Source organism: Lottia gigantea (assembly GCF_000327385.1).
Source record: "Lottia gigantea unplaced genomic scaffold LOTGIsca_12, whole genome shotgun sequence".
In the NCBI taxonomy this organism is placed as follows: Eukaryota; Metazoa; Mollusca; class Gastropoda; family Lottiidae; genus Lottia; species Lottia gigantea.
Genome location: NW_008707225.1, coordinates 3,045,038 through 3,069,423, shown reverse-complemented (window position 1 = coordinate 3,069,423; position 24,386 = coordinate 3,045,038). Strand labels below are relative to the sequence as shown.

The 24,386-nt window shown below is 34.0% G+C and overlaps 1 protein-coding gene across 1 annotated transcript; it reads right to left on the bottom strand.

The window, feature by feature from the left end:
• On the bottom strand, positions 1–23,734 carry LOTGIDRAFT_111193 (hypothetical protein; the record flags this gene model as incomplete). Its single annotated transcript, XM_009048209.1, has 5 exons — positions 1–134; positions 4,942–5,064; positions 5,408–5,527; positions 20,994–21,145; positions 23,649–23,734. Coding segments are annotated over 5 exons (615 nt in total), but the record flags the coding sequence as incomplete, so codon positions are not given.
• Between the last annotated feature and the right edge of the window lie 652 nt (positions 23,735–24,386).

Sequence of the window (24,386 nt, the reverse complement as noted above, 5' to 3'; positions counted from 1 at the left end):
TCACCTACCAACACAATAGTTGCCATATCGAACGTAACCGTCAAGACACATGCAATCAAACCCTCCTTCATAATTGTTACATTTTTGACCAATATGATTACAGTCATCAGTCTTTGTGGCACATTCATCGATATCTAAAAATAAAGAGTCGTTATAAATAGGTGGACATGTGATGGGCTAAGTAAATTGCAGAGAAGAAAACTTGTGGATTTATGGATCATAGTTGAGTGTTGATAAAACGTACAAAACATATTAATAAATTAATAACTTACCATCACAATTATTACAATCCCCTTGATATCCCATTTTACATTGACATGATCCATCTTTACATTCCATATTCTTTCCACAAGTTACATTGAAGCATGGATCATCTAGAAAATTGTTAAAAATTCATGTCTTATTCTTCTGGTTGTCATTTAAAATTACCAATGTGTTTTCATGATACAAATTTGTATCTATTGCAAACAAACAGTAAATGCGTTTGAAGGGTAGAATTTAGTCTTCGTTTTGGTTAACAAAATCCCGCTTATGGTGTATAATTCTCTCACGTTATGTTTTGTTATTAAATAGATTTTTGTTCTTTACTTACCGGAACAGATTTTTCCATCACCGCGGAATCCATCAGCACAATGACATCCATAAATACCGCTTTCTATATCCAATTTACAAACAGTATTAGGTCCACAGTCCAAAGGTTTTTGTGTTACAGTGCTATCCTCGTTACATACTTGTTGGGTGTTACAACCTGGATCTACATATGTACTTCCAATCTACAATGATGGAAATCGATATTGTGCAGTTGTTCTCTTTCTAAAATGTTTTGCACAGTTCTGTAGGGTTTACAAATTGTCACGTTGAATCATATTATTGCAAATGTAACTTTTGTATGTTAAAGAGATTTCTATGTCAATATTGTTGATACCCAATTCAACACTAGGTAAGACTTACAGTCGGTTATTGTATTGGCTGATATCTTTACCTTTGATGTAAGATTTTTGTAAGTTTTGGACGACATTAGAAACGGAGAGTACAGTTAAAACGGGGAATATATTAAGGTAGACCTTGTGTAAGTTGTGTTGAACAGTGTGTTATACCATAATATTGTGCAAACGTGCCTTTTCACTCTTTCCCAGCTTTGCGCCAGTATTATAAGGCATATAGCAACGTGTTATTATTTGTATGAACATTACGTACGCCTGCGTTGTACTATAGCAGCGAATGCGCATAGATGATTCTTCCTCTCGCCATTGTATTTTTTTACGTTGTAATTTGAGTTAATTATAACAATTAATATCATCCAAGAGTAGTTGTATGTCTGCATGCATGTTGTGTGGGTCTATACTGACGTTGAGTATAATTAAAATAAAAATAATACATATATAGTTGAGCAAGGTATTTTTTCACATCCGAGTCCGATTCATAATCATAAACGTGAACAGTCTACCTTATCTAAATGGTAATAAACAGATAGAATTTCCTGTTTACTGTTCATATTTATGTTTTGAGTTAGACTGCAAGGATGTGCGAAAATGTCTGCTGGACTATAAGACTTACAGCCATATAAATACCATCTAAAATACAACCACATTCTGCAGACTTGACACATCTGGTAGATTCCAAAACATATCCTGGTTTACAAAAACAACCCTCTTGACAATAGCCAGCATTTTCTGCTTGTGTTTTGGAAACTGCATTAGTGCATGTTGTTTGTTTTGATTTCGAGGGTTCCCCTCGAGGTCCACATATTCGATATTCCATATTTTCACCACAAGTCACATCTTTAATGTACAAAACAATCCCATTAATATAAATCATTATATATAAACCATTTCAGTAAACTATACATGTAATGACAAAAGAATCGAGAACAAGATCACGGATAGATTGGTGATACCTTCACATAAAATACTTTCTAAAAAAGGCCCGTGTTCATTACCAGATAGACCTATTCTCCCTTCTCAGATAGACATGCGATCATTCCAAGGTAAATTCTTAGATAGACTGGTTCTACATTTCCAGATAGATTGGTTCTACATTCTCAGTTAAACTGTTGTTACCTTCCCACATGACTTGTGATCATTCCGAGATCAAACTTTCTCTACCTTCTCAGACAGACATAACTAATGCGTGGTGGTGAAATAATGATGATTCCAAAATGTTACTACTATATTACTTACAATCACCTGTATTTGTGTTTACAGTTTTGTATTATGTAAAGTGGAATACATACCACAAGAGTAAAATGGTCTCCAAACAGCAACGTCAAAATTCATGTTCTTCTGACATTCATTTGCAAGTCTCTGTGCACTGGCACAAATACCCAACCGATAATCTTGTGAGACATGGCAGAGATCATAGACACAACTAAAGAACATCTCCTTATAAACCGTTTCTTCCATTTGATTTATGCAATTCTGAAATATTGGATAATATCCTTTACATCGTCTAATCTTTACAATGTATATAATGGAAATAAAATATGAACAGATATGTCGAAATTTCAGTTTTATATTTGATATAAAACACACCAATACAATAGCAATACAGCTTGCAATTCAATACATTATCTGTAATCTTAAATGCAAAGGCAATATGCTATATAATTGCAGAATGCCCCTACCATTAGGTTTTTTTTTCTTTACTTTAGATTTCCTGTTTTGGGGTTGTTTTTGTTTTGTTTTTTTTGAAAGGGGGGGATTATTGGTGAATTTTGTTACAGATTACCTACCCCGAATGGTGAAACAGAAGAAACAAATACACTTGAACAATAATACACAATGACTTCATTAGTAATATCACAAGTATCATTTGTTGGTGGAGCATCACAATCTGCCTTACAATCTCCATTACTTTGAATAAATTCAGGAACTACCCAGGAATTACCAAACAGATTTTCATTGTCGGTCTGAAACGCATGGTATTTAGTAAACAAAATCCATATGAAAGAAAAATTTAGCAAATGAACTACTTCGAATCAGAATAGATCTGATAGATCTCAATACGTTTGAATCACACAGTTGAGATTATTATGCATCAATTACATTAAGATAATGTCTGTGCACAATCAGGAAAATCATGGCATAATGAAAGGTAATAAAACGAAACTGATCTATAAATCCTACCACGTTGCCTTTTTCTTCACAATGATCTCCAACCACCCAGTCGTCATACTTATCGCCATTATAGTTACCACATAAGCCACACGTTTTTCCATTATAGTCCTGGCTTAGAATAAGTTCGACCTCATCTTGACCATCCCATGTAACTTCCACTCCAAAGTCGGTTTTAACAACCTATCAATATACAGAATGATGTCAAATGTTCTAAATGTGCGTATTCGTCGAGCTAAAATCATTTTATATACAGGCTCTGTAATAAACGATGGTATTAACTTACTTATCTTTCTAATAGTTATCCTAATGACGCATAATATAGAGCAAAATAGTGCAAAATGTTATTCTCATAGTCATGACGCGTCTTAGAGCTTTGAATTAGGGGGACGTGACACTGCCAAAAATAAAATTAGGTAAATAAACCAGCGACGAAGACGAAAAATATAGATTCTTTACAGAAATATTATAGATTTTCGTTACCCTTCATCCCAATTGATTTGGAGCCGCCGTTGTTGATGTTGCTGTTAACACCAAAATGTTTAAAGAAATTAATCATCGAATTAACTGAGACGACTATTAATAATCTATATAGAACGAATTCGTAAAGAATCTATATTGAATCTGTAAAGAATCTAGATTGAATCTCTAACGAAGCTATGTACTTACAACTTCTCTGCCGTTATCATCTACACTTATACCATCTTTATTATAGGCCAGAGATAAACGATCATTTATACGAATTTCTCGATTTCTTCCCAAGAAAATTTTCTGCAAAGATATGTACCAAAAGTATAGAGGTTTATACAGAAATTTAAATGTTTTTAAATTCAACGACATTTTTTATATTGCAGTATTAGTTAATAGAGGGTTCAATCCAATACCGGTCTGAAACTCGGAAGGAATGGTGATGGCATCAGAAAATTTCTTACGGCACATAATCGCCAAGCAGACGACAATCCAACTCACTTCCGACTGCCACAAAAGACAGAGTTGCAACAAAACGTTAAAAGGAAGACAGCCGATGAGAATTTAACGATCTAATTAAATGGTCCCTCGTTTCATCAGCTCAGTCGTGGATATGCTCGTGTTGATGAAAATCTAAATTCCTACCGTATTGTTGATGGTGACTGTGACATCTTTAACCCAGGAAATACCTTTAATATCACGTCTATTCATATCCCAATCTCGAGTCACAACAGAGAATGTTTGGGGTGATTTACCGTCACAACCATCTTTGGCCATGACATATTCACATTGACCCATAAAATGTAACCATTTATTATCGAATGAGATACAATGTGGATCACCAAAACAAGCACAGATACCGATTCCTATTGACATAAAAAAAATTAAGGTTAGTCTACTTGGAACTTTTACAGGTTTATATATGGTTTTAGTTTTAGAATTACAATAGTACACATGGGCACTAACCAAAAGTATTGGTTAGCCATAACATAAGATTGAATTTATCATAAGTTGGAGAAAAAAGGTTGTGAACCTCTCATTTATCTACGAATCTCAGTAGCTCAACAATATGATTGAGAGTTCGTATCCAGAAAACTCTTCTGCATTTTTTTCTGGGGGTGAATGCCCCAACGGGTGGTAGTTGAGACACAGACAAATCTGTATTGCCAGGACGTACATGTACATTTACTTAAAGTACAATCATCGTTATAGTCATATATGATTGCAGTACAGACCTAATCTAGAGCTAAATATATCATCTACACTACTGTAGTGATAAATTACATGTTTTCTGAATTTGTTTTGTGTTTTCGTGATTGGATCCAGATACAGAATAAAAAAAACCTAACAATACCTTTACAGGTACCATTGACACCATCTCCTTTATATCCACGTTTACATGTACAGAAAAATGATCCAAATGTATTGGTACATCGAGCATTTGGATCACAGTTGTGCTTATTTTCCGTACATTCGTCGATGTCTAGAAATTAAATGGAAATAATAAAAGATTGCCGTAAGACGTTCTACTATACCCAACAAAACCAGTATTCAGATGGCAAATCCAGATACCAGGATGCCTTCTGGAATACAACCAGGTTTTGACAGTCCAGTCCAAGATATCAACATATCCTCAATGTTACGACGTCTATATCAGAAGATATTTTCTTCATTTTTCCAGAGGAATTTTGCTATTTTTAGAGTTGAGAAAGATTTCCATCAGAGGTATGCCCATTATCAATTCCTAAAATATTAGAATGTAACCCAATTTTTAAAATGTGTTCCCGAAACGCGTGTCGTCAGCATAAAGATGATTGGAAGATTACCTTCACAAGATTGCAGTCCAGTTTGACGGAATCCTTCCTTACAAGTGCACTTAAATGATCCTGGTGTATTGTCACAGGTAGCAGTAGATGGACAAGGCAAGAATGTACATTCATTGTCATCTAAAATAGAAAAATCAAGTATAGATTATGATTATGGAGTGTTGAAGGAAAAACACCTTGTTTTCGAGAAATTATGTTCACTTCATGCATTTAGGTTGATTTGTTTGGTCCAGCATGACTAGTTGTATCTCATGATTTTACTATTGTAGTAGTCGCGGGTGTCTCGCTCGAGGCAGATCATGCTTTCTCTTTTTAAAACCCCCGAAGGTACTTCTCTACGTTTGCCATTCTTTGGAGAGATATTTGATTGAATTGTCTGGCTTGTATGGATATCTATCATTTAAGTTTTTAATTTGAAGCAAATTATCGGCGTATGGATGGTACTAATAGACAGTTAAACGGTATTTTTATTTATCGATTCCCAAACACCGAGGCATACTTACATAGCCTTTAGGTAATCATTATTATGAAATTGAATAATTATCTCTATATGTAATGACCCTAGTGTGTTATTGGTTGATATATTTTTGTCCATTTATTACACTATTGCTAGCTTGACTTACCGTAACATTCTCTACCATTAGCCCATACATTACTTTGTCCTCGACCTTGCCAACCCTTCTTACAAACACATTCAAATCCAGTTTGTGTATTCAAACATGTAGCATTCTCGTGACAGTCATGGAATCCTAGTTCACATTCATTTAGTCCTAAAACAAAGAAAAGCAGTGATGATCCCTATCAATGGTGTTCGTAAACTCATGTTTCGTTTATAGCTTGTGTTATGTACAATAGTGTTGGCTGGCATGATACTCTCTAAATGTAAAATAAAACTTACTGATTGGGCTCTGTCCACAGAACAACTGACCAACAGTGATTTTACCAGCAGAATCTGCTACACCTGTAGCTGCAAACTTGAGATTTTTGATAGGAAGATCTTGAGTATTCTTAAATACACCAGAGTCACTTCTTGATCTACCGTCATTGATTCCACAATTACAGTCTCTGAAAGCAGGGCAATGGTAGAATGGAAAATTAATAAATTAGTGTTTGCTTTATATTATGCTCCTGAGATTCTTTATCAAGATTAATAATTCAAATGTATAAAATTATTCAAATATGTATTCTGGCCATGCGCTGTTTATTAATATGAAGTGCGACTTGCCTCGATGGCGAATTCGCCATTATACTCAACTATTGAATGTTATAATCTGTTACTGTATTTTTATTCACTAGTATGTACATTTCAAGGTATTTTACCGTTTTTGCATGGCAGTTCGTCCACCGTCACCACCACATAGATTTTCTTCACCACACGTACAGTCCTTTTTGGCTTGACTTCCGGCTCCAAAATAGGTTTTGTCTCCTCCATCCAGACTTGTCCATGAGAATTTTCCAGCCTCCAAAAACTAATCGAAATGAAAACAAAAAAGGTCGGTAAGTAAATCAAATCTTAATATATTTTTTGATCAAAACAATTCATTTGAGACAGGCATAATTTGGGGAGAGGATAATGCATGTTAAAAAGAAACGAAAGTTTTTTCAATAGTTTACTGAAAATGGAAATGTATAACGAACATGCAATGATACTGATAAGATTAATCAGTTTGCTTGCTCTTTTCTTAACTTTTCATCAAGCTGTCTATGGATTGCTAATGTACACAGCTTGTTAAATCTAGGTTCTTGGATTCTATTTTTTTTTTAATTAATACTTACGACTGTGTTTTTACAATCATATCTAACTGGTTGGTAGCAATTTGAGGATATTTTAACTAATGCTTTAATCTGTTCTACAGTTGGACCTTTATAAGTTACATCTATTGGGTTACCGTTATAGGGTATAGTAGTGTTTGGTTGAAGATTATTATTAATGACTGCAACACCTGTAAATTAAACATTGTCAACCTTAACAATTTTTACTTCTAACTCTGTATTCATGTATATAAATATTTCAGATAAAAACAATGGTACCTCACAAGATACAATTTGATTTGTAGTGGATTTAACATAGCTGGTAACATAATATCATAGAATTGTTGCCGATTCATTAATAATATTTTTTTTTCTATCTTCTCAGAGAGACCCAGTTATTGCTACTACTATAATAATATGTAGAGGTAATATATATTTAAAAAAGGACCTACCATGTCCTGGATTAATTTCCATATCACAATACACAAAGAATGGATCAAGATTTGCGGACGGGTAGATCATTACTTCACCAGTTAAATAACCTCGTTTGAAAGCCTCTTCACAATCTTTAGGGAAATCTGAAAACCAAAATCTGTTATAGATACATTTGTACATTTGCATATTCGGCCTAATAACTAGGACTTCGAGGAAATTTACAACTAAGAAGAAGTTACCCATCAAAATTCGATGGAAAATACGCAAATAGAATTCGATTCGACTTTTTTTAGTGTCTTAAAAAATTGAGCGTTCATTAAACAGATCGGAAATATGTATAGATGAAAAAAAAAATCTTACCAACTGGTCTTTCAGCACATCGTACCGATGATACTGATATGGATGCTTTGCCCGATTCAGATTGACCACCAACTTTTACTTCAGTTACTGGCAATACATTTCGATCTGTGATGGTTCCATTATCAAAAGCCGTCATAGATCCTTTAGCATCACAACGGCATTTCATGTCATCACATGTTCCTAGTAAGCTACATGGGCAACCATTTATAGAACTGTCAGATGCAGTACCAAAGCTGTTTGTTTCTTGTCCATTTACATTCACTTGAATAGCGTTCGTGATTGGAGACTGTTGGCATTCATAATATATACCCTTAAATATATTTCAATAAACGATAACGATTTAATTGAATGGGCAAAGTATACAGGGCCAGTGGCGTTTCTACAAGTGGGGTATGGTCTCTGTCCCCCCCCCCTTTCCCACTCCCTTATGTTTCCTAACAACGCCACTGTACAGGATTCAACGATATAGGAGTGGTAGTATCTGAAAAAAAAACCATGTTCTAGATATTTCGCTTGGTCTCAGGAGACTAACAATGCATGCTCAGTGATATTATAGCTGATGTTGTGCACGGGGTGTTATGCTCTTCGCGAACACTGCACTTTGATAGAAAGACTAATGCTTCATCAGATTTCGTCAGCTATTGAATCCTGATTTACGAATTTTAAAGTGAATGGTATATGGTGTTTATACACTGAAAGTAGTTGTATATAATTCTATATGGTACATATCTTACTTGATGACAGAAAGGTGCTTGTCGAGTTAACGCATTGATTTGTTCTGGTGTGGCACCTTTATATTTGAATGGTACAGAAAATGAATCTGGGGTCGTTTTTCCTGATATTTCTTCTGGAACAGCTGATTCTGGTAATACCTGAAATTTATTACAATCAAATGCAAATATGAGATATTTCATAATAGGGCAAAAGGTAACATAGTCTAGATTGTTATTATATTAGTTCGATTTATTATTCAATATATTGAAGTAAATAGAGTATCAATTAAGAAAAACGTTTGTTTAGACTACGCAAAATGGATGCACAGTTATCATTTTTGAGAAAGTCTTCAAGAGTGATGTAGCCTAAACATGCAATTCAGTACTATTAGAATTAAATGGATGAAGCGTTACCTCCGTTACAGCATTGGAATTTCTCTTATCAAAATAACATTTAACAATGAAAGGGTCGACACCATCAGGACCATCAGGATCAATGACATAAGTTGAATTCTTGTATGGAGTCTTGGTATTACCACTCATCATAATATCATAACAGTCTTTCTGTATTTCTATTAAAATTAATAATGGATTAGTTTATTTCTGTAGATACGCAATTAGATTAAGATTATTGAACTTAGTAGAGCGCTCTTTACTGCTCTAATGTTAGCATTCAATGGCACTTTACAAACACAAATATTTCTACATGTTATAGGTAAAGGTTTTTCTAAAAGGTTGTTTTAAATTTCTCTTAAAAGAGTCAACAGATTTACAGGTTTTTAACTGTTCAGACAACTTGTTCAATAACCGTAGTCCTGCTACACTGAATGACCTATCCCCATGTGTTTTATATTTTGTTGTTGGTACAGGAAGATTAAGAGACATAGGCAATACGGATTTATATCTAGATTTAAGAGATCTGATAGATATTTTGAAGCCAATTTATTTAACCATTTGTACACCATCAGAAGAAGTTTGTACTCGGCTCGTATTGAAAGAATGTTAAGCCCCTTTTACGCCTCTGTCGTGCATATTTTTGGTAGATCCAGGATCAATTTAGCAGCTATATTTTGCACTCGTTGTAGTGGTTGAATGGTCGTTCGAGGCAGATTGATAAAGAGACTATTGCAATAGTCTAAATGTGAAAATACCAAGGCGTTGACTAGCTTTAAACACGTTGATGTGTTGATGAAAGTTTTGATCTTTTTGTTTTTCATTAATACTTGGTATGCGTTTTACCGCTATATGCTTATCAAAATCCAGGTGTTGATCAAAGGAAATGCCCAAAACCTTTACGCATTCTGAGCAGTTAACACTCACAGCACCAACATTTTTTCAGATGTCACACTTTTGTTTCAGACAACAGACAACACCATAAATTCCGATTTATCATCATTCATTTTGAGCCGATTCTCCACCATCCATTGTCTGGTTGAATCCATCAGACAAGTTTTGCATGGTCCTGGCCTCCTCTGATATATTACTCTATCAAAACTTCCGTACACATTGTGATCATCTGCATATCCAACAAGATTTAATTCGTTGTCAACACAATTTCTTAAAATACTCGAATAGCAGGTAAAATAAACTGCACCGTTGATACTTCCTTGGCGAACAGAAAAATGCATTGGTTGAACGGCAGAATTCGCGTTGTTAATATGAATTTCATAACGCCTGTCAGATAGGTAAGAATCAATCCATGTTTTCGCAGTACCTAAAACACCAAAACAATTCTGCAACGTCCCCAATCACAGAGTGGTTTACAGTATCAAAGGCGACACTCAAATCAATGGCGACAAAGGGTGACAACTTTTGGCGTTCAAATAATCATTATAATTTTACCTGTATGTGTGGTGAAGCTGATAAGTGAAGCCGTTTCAACAAGTTTAGATATAAAGGAAAGACTGCTGACTGGACGATAATTTTTTTTGATATGCTCTAAGTTTGATTTTTTCAAAAGAGGTCGCACAATTGCCTTCTTCCTGTCATAGTGAAACATCCCCGACGTTAAAGAAACGTTAATGATATTTGAAATAATTGGAACAAATATATCAGAGTGATCATTTATAAGATTTGATAGAATAGGATCCAAGTTACAGTAGCTAGGTTTGGCGTTGAGTATTAGTTTAAGAACTGTATCATGATCAACTGGTGTAAACGACGAGTATGGTAGTACAAGTAACTCGGTTGGTGTGTAAACTGGATAGCTGTCCAACTCTTGCCGAATATTATCATTTATTGAAGAAGAAAGATAAGAAATCGTTCGCTAGCTGGTCATCCGAAACACGACTTGGTAAAGGGTTTGCTTTGCGAACTCCAGTTAAATCATTTACTGTCTGGAAGAATCGTCTCCAATTATTACCACAGAGATTAATGCGCTCACAGATATTATGTATTAACACGATTTGGAAATTTATATACATTATTACAAAGGATCTCCACTTTCCATCCTATATCACATTTCTGAAAAAGAAGTTGTCTTACCATAGCATTTAACTGGACCAATAGTAAGTTTTCGTTCAGTGGTACTAGCTCCTAATTTAACTCTAGAGATTGGCAATAAAGATTTATCACCAAGGATTCCTCCGTCAGTTTGACTTCCTCCACTGTTACAATTACAGTTGGACCCATCAGCTTCACATTTTTTGGCCTCTGGAATATAAAATGAAAACTTCAGCTCGGGAGTTTGGAGATTCTGAAACGGCTTCAGAAACATGAACGAAATGGGAATGGTGATCCCTCAAACGAGAATTATTTTCATTGTTTGATTGTGATTGAAGTTTACGTTACACTCGAGGTATACTCTCAATATTGCGGTTGATTTAGTGAAATTCTATAACAGTTCAATTTACAAGTCTTATTGTGTCTAAATAACCACTTACTTCCAATATTTCCACCCCAAGAATTTTGAGCTGTTCCATTTCGTGAGTACCAACCATATTCGCCTTCTAAATTCAATGAACCATCGTTACAGATGATGAATATTTCTTGTGTACAATAATGAGAATTGTCTATCAATCTATCGACGTCTTCTTTTTTAAACACAAAATATGTTATAGTTATATCAAATACTTGGTTTGGTGGAACTATTATATCTCCTTCTTTTGGATAAATTTCCTGAAAAAAGGTGACATGTCAGAAAGACAGGTGAAATCTCTTAAAAGTTTGAGTTTAAACGTTTATGAATTAAAAATAGAAAGTGAGAAAAACGTATATATGACAATGTCTTAAGACGATATGATTAATATAAATTAGCATTAATACTAGGTTTACACTATTTTCCCTGCGGACACGGATATCACGGTTCAGACCATCATGGGGAAAACGTGACAAACTGTAATTGCCGTAGATGCTGGCCAGATGCTGGCAAGTGGGACGGGAAGCGTATCAATTCTCTGGCATCTATTCCTAACCAGTTTTGGTCATGTTGTGTTCCGTTTTGCCACGGTTCCCACGGCAAGCTAGGGTTAACGTAAGCCGTTTCGTTATGTTTCAATAAATGTGCTTCCCGATGTGTGACGCTTTCTAAACCGAAGCATTTCTGTATGTTGAGTTCTGCTACGGTCTGCGAGTGTTCTTCAAAGGTGTATGAAAAAGTCGAGCCAGGCAGGAATTAGCCGTTTTAATCTCCATATCCAAAACACTTATTACGAATTGTCACGTTTTGTAGCGTTTACTACGACCTTGTCAAAGTGGCTGCCGTGGTAAATTTTTTGACAGTTTAAAATTCTCAATTGCATCCACTGCAATTACGATCTGTCACCTGTCTGGCCGCCAGGAACATAGTGTAAACCCAGCCTTACATTACCCCGCGTCATAAACAGAACCTTACCATTATGCCCATAGCAGGATAAGGTTTAAGATTACAATAAACAGGGAAAGCTGGTGTACCAGAATATTTACTATCAGGATCAGTATAATATACATCTGATACACTTCGATGCAGACGACGATCTTCACATGATTCTCTTCCACCTGAATGCAAATAAATTTCAATATTCCTTATATTTCAACAGGTTATTTTCTCGATTCTTTCCCTTTTGACTTTTAATCTAAAAATTGTACGTACCAAGTATGTAGTTAGATCAAGATCTCAAGAGGGAGAGTAATGGGGGGGGGGGGGGGGGATGACTGGGTTGAGAAGTGTTCAAAGGTCAATCTAGACATACATGCCACGTAGGGTAGTGTAGAAAAGACTTGAAATATTGTTTTTTTTCTCAGACTTGCTATATAATGAATTACAATAACATTCCAATGCTATAACATATTATTGTGGATCATAGTCGACAAACATAAATTGAAATTTATAAAACAATTGATGTTTTACATACCAAATTCATATCCCAAGCAATTCAAGTAACCAACTGAAAACCGGCTTCTTCTGGATCCACCTGGAGGTGGATTTTCGGGATCGATACCTTCCAGACCCAAACATACTTGACATACTGGTAATCTGGTAGTATTATAAATATAACCAGCGTCTTTTCGAGACACACCATCAACAGTATCACAGTTACAATTTTGTTTAGGACCACCTTGACATGTACCAGTTAAACCACACGAACAGGTATCAAATCCGCCACTGACAGCCCATCCTAGAATCAAATTGTGATGTTGGTACATTCATTCATCTGATCATAGTTAAGTTGATGCAACTTTAGTACCACGATTAGAAATGTTAGCAAGTAGAAGTTGCTATACATTAAAGTAAGAAATATTGTGTCCAAAAAGTGCCAAATTTTTGATCTTTCTAGAGAAATATATGAAATAAATCTAGAAATGGCATATTTTCAGACGACTTAACAATGAACATACATTGTCAATTATTATTCATTTATATTGGCTTTGCTTTCTTTTTATTTCGTCATTAAATTTTAAATAAACGAATCTAATTCTTAAATTATTTTCTGATAGTTCAGTGTTAGATAAAATTTAAGTTTTGACATAAACTTACTTGCCAATCATCGAAGTAATATTTTCTAAAGACATTTTATTATCTGAATAGTTGAAACATAGTAAATTAAAGGTCTTTCGTACCTGGCTGAGAAACACCATCACAAGATGTATAATTAACATAACCTGTTTTAGGAGCATTCTTACAATTATAACTCAAATGTTGTTGACAAGCTTTTGAGTGTTGGACCAAAGCCTGAAAGTTTGATTAAATTCAATAATATTGTGGAGCCCTTCGTGCCACTTTACAACTACGTTTTTCCGCTGGGCATCCGTCTTGGAGAGTCAACACAGCCATTTTGTTCAATTTGGCGTATTGTGTACGCAATAAATCATAGGATTGTCCTCTCGATCATTCATCAAATCAGTTCAAGTCCAAAATTTTTAAATATATAAATATTGTTTTGGGTGTGACTAGCCAGGTGTTGAAATGTTCACTCTTTCGAAATACCTTAGATCAATTATTTATCGATGAACATATCTTTGGAATATAATATGAACCATAACTAAGAGATACCGAACTCAACTGTAAAGATTGCTTGTCTACTATAAACTAAAGTATTTCAACCACAGATTTATCATTTCTGAGAAATTTCAGCTGATTAAGTATACACAGCTGTATACATTGTACTTACATTGATTTGTTCCTTAGAAATTTCATTACCATTGGTATCTTTGTAAGAAATATCATAACATTTACTCTGACCTGCACCTGGTCCGTGCTGAACACCTGAATACAAACATTCGATTTAATTGAACGAGTGGAACATATACACAGGAATATATATTAACGACAGAGTCAGTCAATGGCTTTTGGCTTATAGGAAGAAATAAAAAACGATCCAAATTCCAATGGTTTCCCCTGATTCCAATTCATCTATAGCATTCCACTCTAGTTTCTTATTTTAATAATCAAGTAAAAAGGGTCCAATGGAATTTACAGGAAGTAGGAAATATCCAATAAAAGCTTACTTGGAGATACAGGTACCACGGTAAATGGGAAGTTACAGGTAACGGTAAAAGCTTCTACACCACCGGATGCATCGGGATCAATGGTAAATTTACCAGATTCAACCTTCAATTCACCAATTAATGCTCTTGTTCTCATAAAAGCCCAGAGATCATAACAGGATTGGAAAGTTTCTGGAAAACATATCCAATTTACGATAGTCAAATTCTAATATGTCACAACACTATGGAAATACTCATTATTCGATTAATAAAGAAACCTGACAAAATTCGTGATAGGAAGTTAAAAACAATCTCTAGACCAAAAGCCGGTGATAATTCGTATGGTTTCTGTATTTACTAATTTTGAGACTTGAGAACTTTTTAAGAACAGATGTCAATAGTTGCCAAGTGTAGTCAATTATGATCAAGTTTAAAAACTTTATCTATCATAGTCACGTAATAGTACAATGGGAAATCTATATTTGGTCATATTCCTACAATAACGGTGCCCTAATGAACCAAAAATATTCATTCCAAAACTATATTTAATTGTGACATCATTAAATTGTTTCACCTTATCACTTTTGAGATTTCAGAAAAAACAAATCACCATACATACCATAACATTTCAAGGGACCCAGTGTAACATTCAGTTGTGAATTACCACCAGCGAGTTGACTGTTCACTTTACTGAAGTCTACAGTAGAAACTGGTAGATGTGTAACATTTGACAACTGTCCGACATCTTGCCTAAAAGAAACGGCTTGTACTTAGTGCAAATTTATTTACATCCATTTGACAAGAATGTGATGAGATTAGAACTTAGAGCTCTTCAAGTCACAGAAGTAATTAAGTAAGTAGCTTCATATGAGAGGGGTGTGTGCGTGTCTGTGGGGGGTGGGGGTCGAACGTTGATCTGTTGATTTGTTACTATAAAACTTACAATAGTCTATTTCCAGCAGCATCACAATTACATGATTTGCTTTCTGCACAGCCTCCTGCTCCTTCTAAGTTACATTGACAACCGTCATCGCCTCCGGATCCACCTGCCAAGTAAGTATATTCATTTCCTTCGAGATCTTTCCATACAACTCCTTTTTCGCCTTCTAAAAGGTAAGTAAAATACAATTATTTAAACAGATTATTGACGTAATCAATAATGTAACGTTTATACTACAACTATTTATGTCAAATATTACATACAAAAATTTAAACAATCTTTTCATGAACAATTACTTATAAAATCTGTTCACAATCAATCATCTCTGCAATCTGTTCACAATCATGCTCTGCAATCTGTTCACGATCAATTATTTATACTGTTTACGTACATACAAACTGTTTACGTACAATCATTTATACAAATTGTTTACATACAATTATTTATACGAACCGTTTACGTACAACTTACAATTATTTATACAAACTGTTTACTTACAATTATTTATAAAAACGGTTTACGTACAATTATTTATAAAAACTGTTTACGTACATACAAACTGTTTACGTACAATTATTGTACAAACTGTTAATGTACAATTATTTATACAAATTGTTTACATACAATTATTCAAACGAACCGTTTACGTACAATTGTTTACTTACAATTGTTTATACAAACTGTTTACGCACAATTATTTATACAAACGGTTTATGTACAATTATTTATAAAAACGGCTTGACTAAAGTATAGTATTTTAGACAATATCTTTTCGTATAATTATTCATAGAAACCGTTTATATACTAATGTTTATACAAAATATGCATTCATTTGTTCTAGTACCATTGCAAGCCTCTCTTACCTGCTAAATGTAGATGATAATTATTGCAGTCAAACGTTAAAGATTGTACACAATACGATGCTCTATTTCTCAATCGGACTAATTGTTCATCTTTTACAACTCTATTATAAGCGATTTGGAAGATGTAGGCGATGTCAGAGATAGAAAACTGGAAAGAGATAGTTAAATCTGTTTAAGAAAGTCATCTAATGCAAATTATGAATTGAATAAATGATGATGATCAAAACAAGGACGGTGATGATGGCGTTGATGATTATGATAAATCGAATACACGGTGATGATGATAAATCGAATACATGATGATAATGATGATGATGATGATGATGATGCAATACATGGATGATGATGATAACGTTGAAAATGGAGATGGAGATGATATACAAAGTCAGAACACTTACTGTTTCCTCTGAATCATGATGGATTATTGTAACACCTTGTGGAGGGTAGTCAGTAAAGTCACACTCAGCAACGAATGGATCCACATTTTCTGAAAATGAAAGAAGACATATGAATACACGGCGCAAATCCAGTCGGTTAAAGACGGAAAGGATATAACTGCAATAGTTAAGGGTTTTTTTATAGCACAGGTTGTCTATCCACAGATCAACACAATATGAATTTTGCATAGTCAAGAATCAAGATGGCGAATAGGTAAGGCTACTCATACCAAAACTGTCGGAACAATTAATCGGATAAGGTAAGACATCTTTTCTCTGCGTTATCTCACCTTAAATCATTTTCTGCAACACATGCTCCCACAAAGTGAAGTACGTGATACAAAGCTATATAATGTCCTGTCCACTAGAGCTATGATAAGAGGACAAACTGGCTTAATGGGGCACAACACCGTCGTGGTATAATTTGACATTTCTTAAGTAAAATAGGCTACAATAGGGGAGGAGGGATCACCCACTGTTTCCCAACTGACTGTACACATGGAGATTGTTCTTAAAAATCTCACCTTCCTTAGGCTTTTTAGGATCTGGTGGACCGTCGGGATCAATGAGGTAAGCATAAGGATCTACTCGTCCAGTAGCTCTATATTTCTCACAATTTGGTTCAAGTCCTGCAGACAAAAATGTAACATAGTTACAATCTATTTGATTTATAATCGTTTACTGAACATAGGCCTACAAAAGCGATTATTTCACAGCACCCGAGAGATGTTTAACGTTTACATTTATATTAGTTAAGTTGTTGGAGTTTCCTTTTTTCAGTTGAGAGAATAAGTCGATTTGTAACATTGTTATTGTAAATGTTAAGGCATACCGAATTGTTGATGTGCACATCTCAGAGGACCGACTTTAATGGCTGTATATGTTTCATTGTGATCTGATTCAGTGCTGATGGAGACTATTGGTAAGTTTTTAGGGTTGGTTTCTACACCCAAATCATATCTAGTAGTATTATCATTCATATCACAGTTACATTTGATATCTTTCTTAACACACGACCCAGCAATACCACAACCACAACTACCATTTTCACCCTGAGCTCCAGGGAAGTAATTTATTTGTCTTGAATCATCGCCAACACTAACAAATACTGCTTGTTTTCCATTTACATTGATAGGTGAATACTGAAAGCATACATTTACATACACTATAAAAGGCCATTGTAATAAATATAATTATTATCAAACCTCGAGAAATCAAGACCTCTAACTGGCTGTATTCGCCAAATCAAATCGATGACCCTGGACAAGAAAAAGAGCCATTGCAGTCAAGGTATAAGATGAAGACCATTGTAAAGACTTATAGTTACATGTCGCTATCTTGTCATTCCTCATTTTTGGATCGATGATAAAGAATTTTACTGTACAATCTGGTACTCTGTATATAAATATACAAACCCTGCATGTGTATTTGATTTCTTGTGAGCAGAATGCTGATCCAGCGATGACACCAGAAATAGTCTTCCCAGGTGTCACATAGCTTAGAGGATTGTCTCCATTTTCTGTTGGAACGATAGGTTCACCCCTAAAAGAAAGTATTCCGTCATATAGAAAATGAACAACAGTACATTCAAAGAAAGCACAGTAAAATAGAATGTATATATGAATGTGATTTTGAAAGGACAAATAGTTTGTTATGTTAATATGAGTACTTACTTATCATGAGGTAGCACTGTTACACCAACATGGCTAAAAGTGTTTAGGTCACAATGGACCAGGGTAGGTTGTAGAGGACCATCAGGTCCATCAAAGTCAATAACTTGTGGACCGTCATCTTCAACACCGTCTTTCTTAATAGCTTCACAGTCCTTTAACAAGTCTGAAATAATCAAGTAATGTGATGTATATCAACGATATCATCAACAGAAAGTCAAATGCTGTAACATGCTGTAGTAAGAAACAAGAAAGGGTGGGAGAAGCTGGATTGATCTTACCAAAGTAGTCACAAATAAGTCTTAACATTATTCAATTTCAATTATTCAGCCAATGCCACATTTTCATTTTGGATATTCATGCATCTTCATTATAACCTGTGTTACTTACCAAATGGTTTTGGTGCACATTTAATCTCAGAAATGACATATTTAGCAGTTTTCTGTCCTGATCTGGCTTTAAATTTGATAGAAGTTATAGGAAGCCTTTCTGAATCGAACACTTTACCATAATCAACAACTGTGTCTGTTGAACTTCCATCGCAATTACATGCGGTACCCTTTTCACAAAATCCTAGTACACCACAAGCACACTGTAAGCAAGAAACATAAATCCGACAGTAAAAAACTTGGTCTATTGTAACGGGTGTATTCTTTCTACGTAAAGAGTTATGTTGATGAGTAGGACTATTTTACTTTCATGTACTAAATACATGTAAATTGTCTTTTAGTTCAGTCATACTACAACTAGATAAAACTAAAAAATTATATTCAATTAAGAAGAAATTAAATGAAATGATATGTTCTCCATAGCATTGGACAAATGGCGTTGTCGGTCCTCTTTCCGTAATCATTTATCCAGGAAAGTGGCTAACTAAAGAAGTAAGCTTTAAGCACCTCACACACCTAGAAGCATATATAGAAGAGATTAATTTCTATGATTTTCTCAATTCCACGATCCAAACTAGAAAAGCTTTCATTCATCAGTTCCTTTCAATGACTTAAAATGTGCATAACAATTTCGGCAGATCAATGATAGCACGTAGGATAAACCGAAAGAACAAGAAGAAACGAAACGAAAACACAAAGATCTGCATTTTAATCAGATTAAATGATTTCTCAAGTTGGAAATGTTGTTTTTACCTGGCCATTTGCTCCTGATCCACCCCATGATTTATATACTTTGCCTTTAGAATCTGTCCATTGGAATACACCGTCTTCATGAAGATTATATCCTTTTCTACATTCAATCCTGTGAAAGTCCGAAGTAGGTAATACAATTTAAATTTGGGGTCGTTTTACACCCCGAACGTGCCCTTTATGTAATCGAACTCATGTGAGTGTTAATGAAAGTACGTAGCAAAGTCTGTTAGAGAATAAACTTCTAGATATATTGTTACATTTTCATACTTAATTAATCAATGATTTTATTCTAAAATTGAATGTACAGGTATATTTGTAAGACGCAAAACCATTTTTACCCTTGAACTACTAAATATTTTTTCAGAGAATTGACAATTTGTGGTGCTTTTCTTCTAAAACATATTCACAGTCTTTTAGTCATAAACTTTAAATTCCATAACAGTCCATTTAGCATTGGATTCGATTTCGGTTATAAACAAGTAACTTACCACTGTGATTGGTAGCAGAATTGGGAGTTATCTACCAAACCTTTAATAGTTTCCGGTGAGGCACCTTCATAAGTTATTGGTCTATTAGTACCGCTTACAGTTGTAGGCGCAGTGCTGTCTGGTATAACAATAGATATACCCATATTGTTACGGAATTCACATTTAACCTGCAAGGGATATGGCGAGAGTTTATGAATAGGTGTTCGATCTGCCTTTGGGGCATTTTTTCGGTCAGGGACTGAAGCTAGTTTTTGACAGGAGATGGAAGCATTGGACGGGAGATGGCAATTATTCAAGATATTTGAGCATCTTTTCGTTCAGATTTTAAAGTATTTTCCAGATCTCCGTTTAGATTACTGTTGTGACTAGGTCTCGTGTATATTTTTAAACAGAATCTGGAACACTTAAAATAGCACATGGAACTATTAAATCAGAAATATGATCATGTATGAGATGGGTGCATCTTTCTGATGGGAGAGTGAGGTATTGTTAATGTTACGACAAAGATTAAAAGTGGGAGATAAGGATTGTGATTTCAGAATAGGAAACAGATTTTGTTTGGACGGGGTAACATAAAATAAGGCTAGTGCATTTTAGTACAAAACCCAAGATTCATTTCATTGTTAAATGATACACGTAAAAAAAAGTTTAGAGAAATTACCTTCATTGCTCCAATTGGTCCTGTACTATCAGGATCAATATCAAATACTCTACCACTTACTGCTGTTGGGTCATTTTCATAGATTTCTTGGCAATTAATAGGAAGCTCTGAAAGCACATTTAGTGACATGAAGATAGTTATGCCTTTTAGTTCAAAATTTGATGTGTGAAGTAAATAAACAAGTCATGATATATCAAAAGGCTAGAAAATATGGATCTTACTTCTACAGGTAGCAAGTTCCTCAACATATCCATTTGGACATTGGCAGCTGTATCCACCAGGGTTATTCACACACTCTGATGGTTCAGCACAAACATAATCTCCAGTGACACACTCATCAATATCTGAAACACAAATGTTCTCCAGTACGTACCTGACCAGGTTTTTAATTGACTCAAGTTAAATTGACCTATGCGCCGACACATATATCGGGTAAGAACTAACAAGTCCTCATCAGAACAGCTTGTTACTCCAAATTTTAAGCAATCATTTTTCTTTTAAAAAAATATACTCTTGGTTAAACTTTGCGATTCAAGCAATTGTTATTTTCATTACGGAAAAGATTAACAGGAAAATTGTTACAATATGCTATTTAAACTTGAATTAACAAAACTGTTATTAATGTTAATGCTAATCAATGACTTATGATTCATTGCATAAGGTACTTCAAATTATAAGAAGAAAGGAATCTAGCTTCACAGCCGACGCCCATAATTATACTGCAGGCTCTTAGAGTCCGGATTGAATGTAGCAAACTAATTTGCGGGGAACTTCATAAAATGCTTTTGTCAACAAGTACATGTACTTGGGTAATTTGAATGTTCTTACCTGTACAATTATTAACAGCGTCACCAGTGTAACCTTTGTCACAAACACATCGATTATTTATACAATTACCATTCGGCTGGAAACAATCTTGTTTCACACTGCAAGAACCTAAATTAATATAGATTTGTCACCAATAAAATATACATATAATTTACATTATGTACATTGCGTACGGATGAATTTATTATTTGCAACTTTGGGATATATCTATAAGAAGAAAAAGACATGCATTTACATGTCGATGAATCTATACAAATGGTATATGATATGATTTATTTGTTAGTATAAATAACAACGTGAAAAAGGTATACATGACAATTTTATAAAGTAAAATCTAGGAATGATATAAAGATGATAAATAGTGGAATAAAAATGTTATAATTTGTAAAATATAGCCTGCTGATGATAAAAAGGGAATAGTTAAATATGATATAAACTAAAATATAAAGGTAATAAATAATAATATATGGAAATAAATTGTAGCATCAAAAAATAAATAGAACCTGTTATGTTTATAAACGGTAAACATTAAGATAAATGATAAAATATAAAGATTAATTATTAAATATACAGACGCTAAATGGTAAAGACTTAAAAAAGTTAAATAAAGAAAATTATGAAAAACAGTAATATAAAACGATCAATGATAAAATCTAAAGACGATGCATATTAATGTATATAGTGATAAATTGCAGCATTATGCTAGACATGAATAGAAAATAAAGTAAATGGTAAAATGTAAAGATGAATTATATACAGACGATAAATGATAAATGGAAAAAATATATAGTTGATAATTTATAACCTAATCAAATTATTAAGAGGGCGATAAAGATGATAAATGTTAAATATATATGTAGTTAATGAATTATAAGCTGCCCAGACGAAAAAATGAAAATATATAAAGATGATAAATGAACTTGAAACTCTTCAGGCGATAAATGGTAAAATACCAATAGATGATAACTGGTAAAATCTATTGATTACAAACTGTATCGGGTGGTTAAAAAAAAAAACATAACACTTTTCATTTCAGGATTTTCCATACAGTGTCAGGGCTATGGTCATGATAATTCCAACTCATAATTTTAGGGATACAAGACATCTTTCCACCAAATTACAGCTTTATAGGTTGAACAACTTTGGAATCTTGGCTTTTTCAAAATTCCTTGTAAAAAAAATATAATGCCGAAAATAATTACTATAATTTCACATCTTTAATCGAAACAATGCTCAATATAGCCACCATTTTTTTTAACGACAAGATATTGCCTGTCCGGTTTGTTCATGTGGTATTTTGGTCCATTTCTCTCTAATTCTATCCTTTAGTTCTTGCAGACTATTACCATTGTTAATAGTATCAGCTAGAGAAAACACTGTAAACTATTTGACCTGTTATTGAGGTTTGTGGTCCCCAATCATCTTTTGTATAAAATACTCCAAATTTCAAAATTCAGAAGGCAATCTTTTCATAGAAATAGATTTTTGGTATCTTTGGATGAAAATGTCATTCTCGTGGTGCATTTGTTTAATTAAAGAGGAGAAGTTACAGTATTTACAGCATTATATTTTTGACAAGGAATTTTAAAAATGCTGGTATGGTTTAACCTTTAAAGCTTTTATTTGGTGAAGCGATTTCTAATATCCCGAAAAATGTGAGGGTAAAATATTATGATCTCAGCTTTGATACTTTTTGAAAAATTCTGAAATTAAAATTGTTATCGTTTTTTCTGGACCACCCCTTTTATATACTCTACCGCTGATTGGTAAAATATAGCGATGATGCATGGTCAAAAAGTGGATAATCTACTAAATTTAATTTAATTTTTATAGCATATAAATGACAATAATATGTGCATTGTAAAATAAGCAGGAATCAAATGACAGATGGTGATGATGTGGAAATAGTGAAAAGGAAAGGAGACAAATTGTTAGATATGAATAATATCACAAAAACCGACAAGCAAATTTATTATTACACTACACTTTCGATCCAATAAATCTGGGATATTTACTTACGAGCACAGGTCATGCCATCCCCTTCAAACAACGGTTTACATGCACATTTAAATCCTGGCTGTGTATTCTGACAGTTGGCATTAGGATCACAGGGATTGGTCAGACACTCGTCGATGTCTAAAATTATAACAAAAATTTAATCTAAGATCTGAGAGAGATCTAAGTATAGCACAGCATTCTGAAACTACCACGAAATTTAATTTAATAGTGAATAAAGCCAAACCAAAACTGTCAAATTACAGTATACTCTGTGATATACGATACTCTGTGATATACGACATCTGAGTACTCTGACGTTCTGCTTAATCCGACATATTTTTCTGATCCCGATTTACTTCCTTCTTATGTCAGTTTAAAAATACTCTGAGTACTCAAACATTCTGTATAATACAAATTCCCGAATTCAAATCGACAATTATGAATATACATGGTAAGTAAAATGAACAGACAAATAGAAAAGCTTAAGTTGTGGTCCGTGAGCGTCACCTGAACAACACTGATGTTTGTGAAGAAAAAAAAAGTTAAGTAGTTGTCATTAAGCTTGAAATGAGTTAACTAAACAGTCGGCAACCAAAACGTTTCTTGTTGGTGTCGATTAACAAATATAATTTAGATTATAGTAGAAACATCTGAAAATCTGTATAAGGAGGATAAATGAGGAAGTTCTTACCGTCGCAAGTATGTTTTCCATCCCCAGTAAAACCTTTACTACAATAACAGATAGGTTTATCTGTATCAGTCTTATTACAGAAACCATTAGGATGACA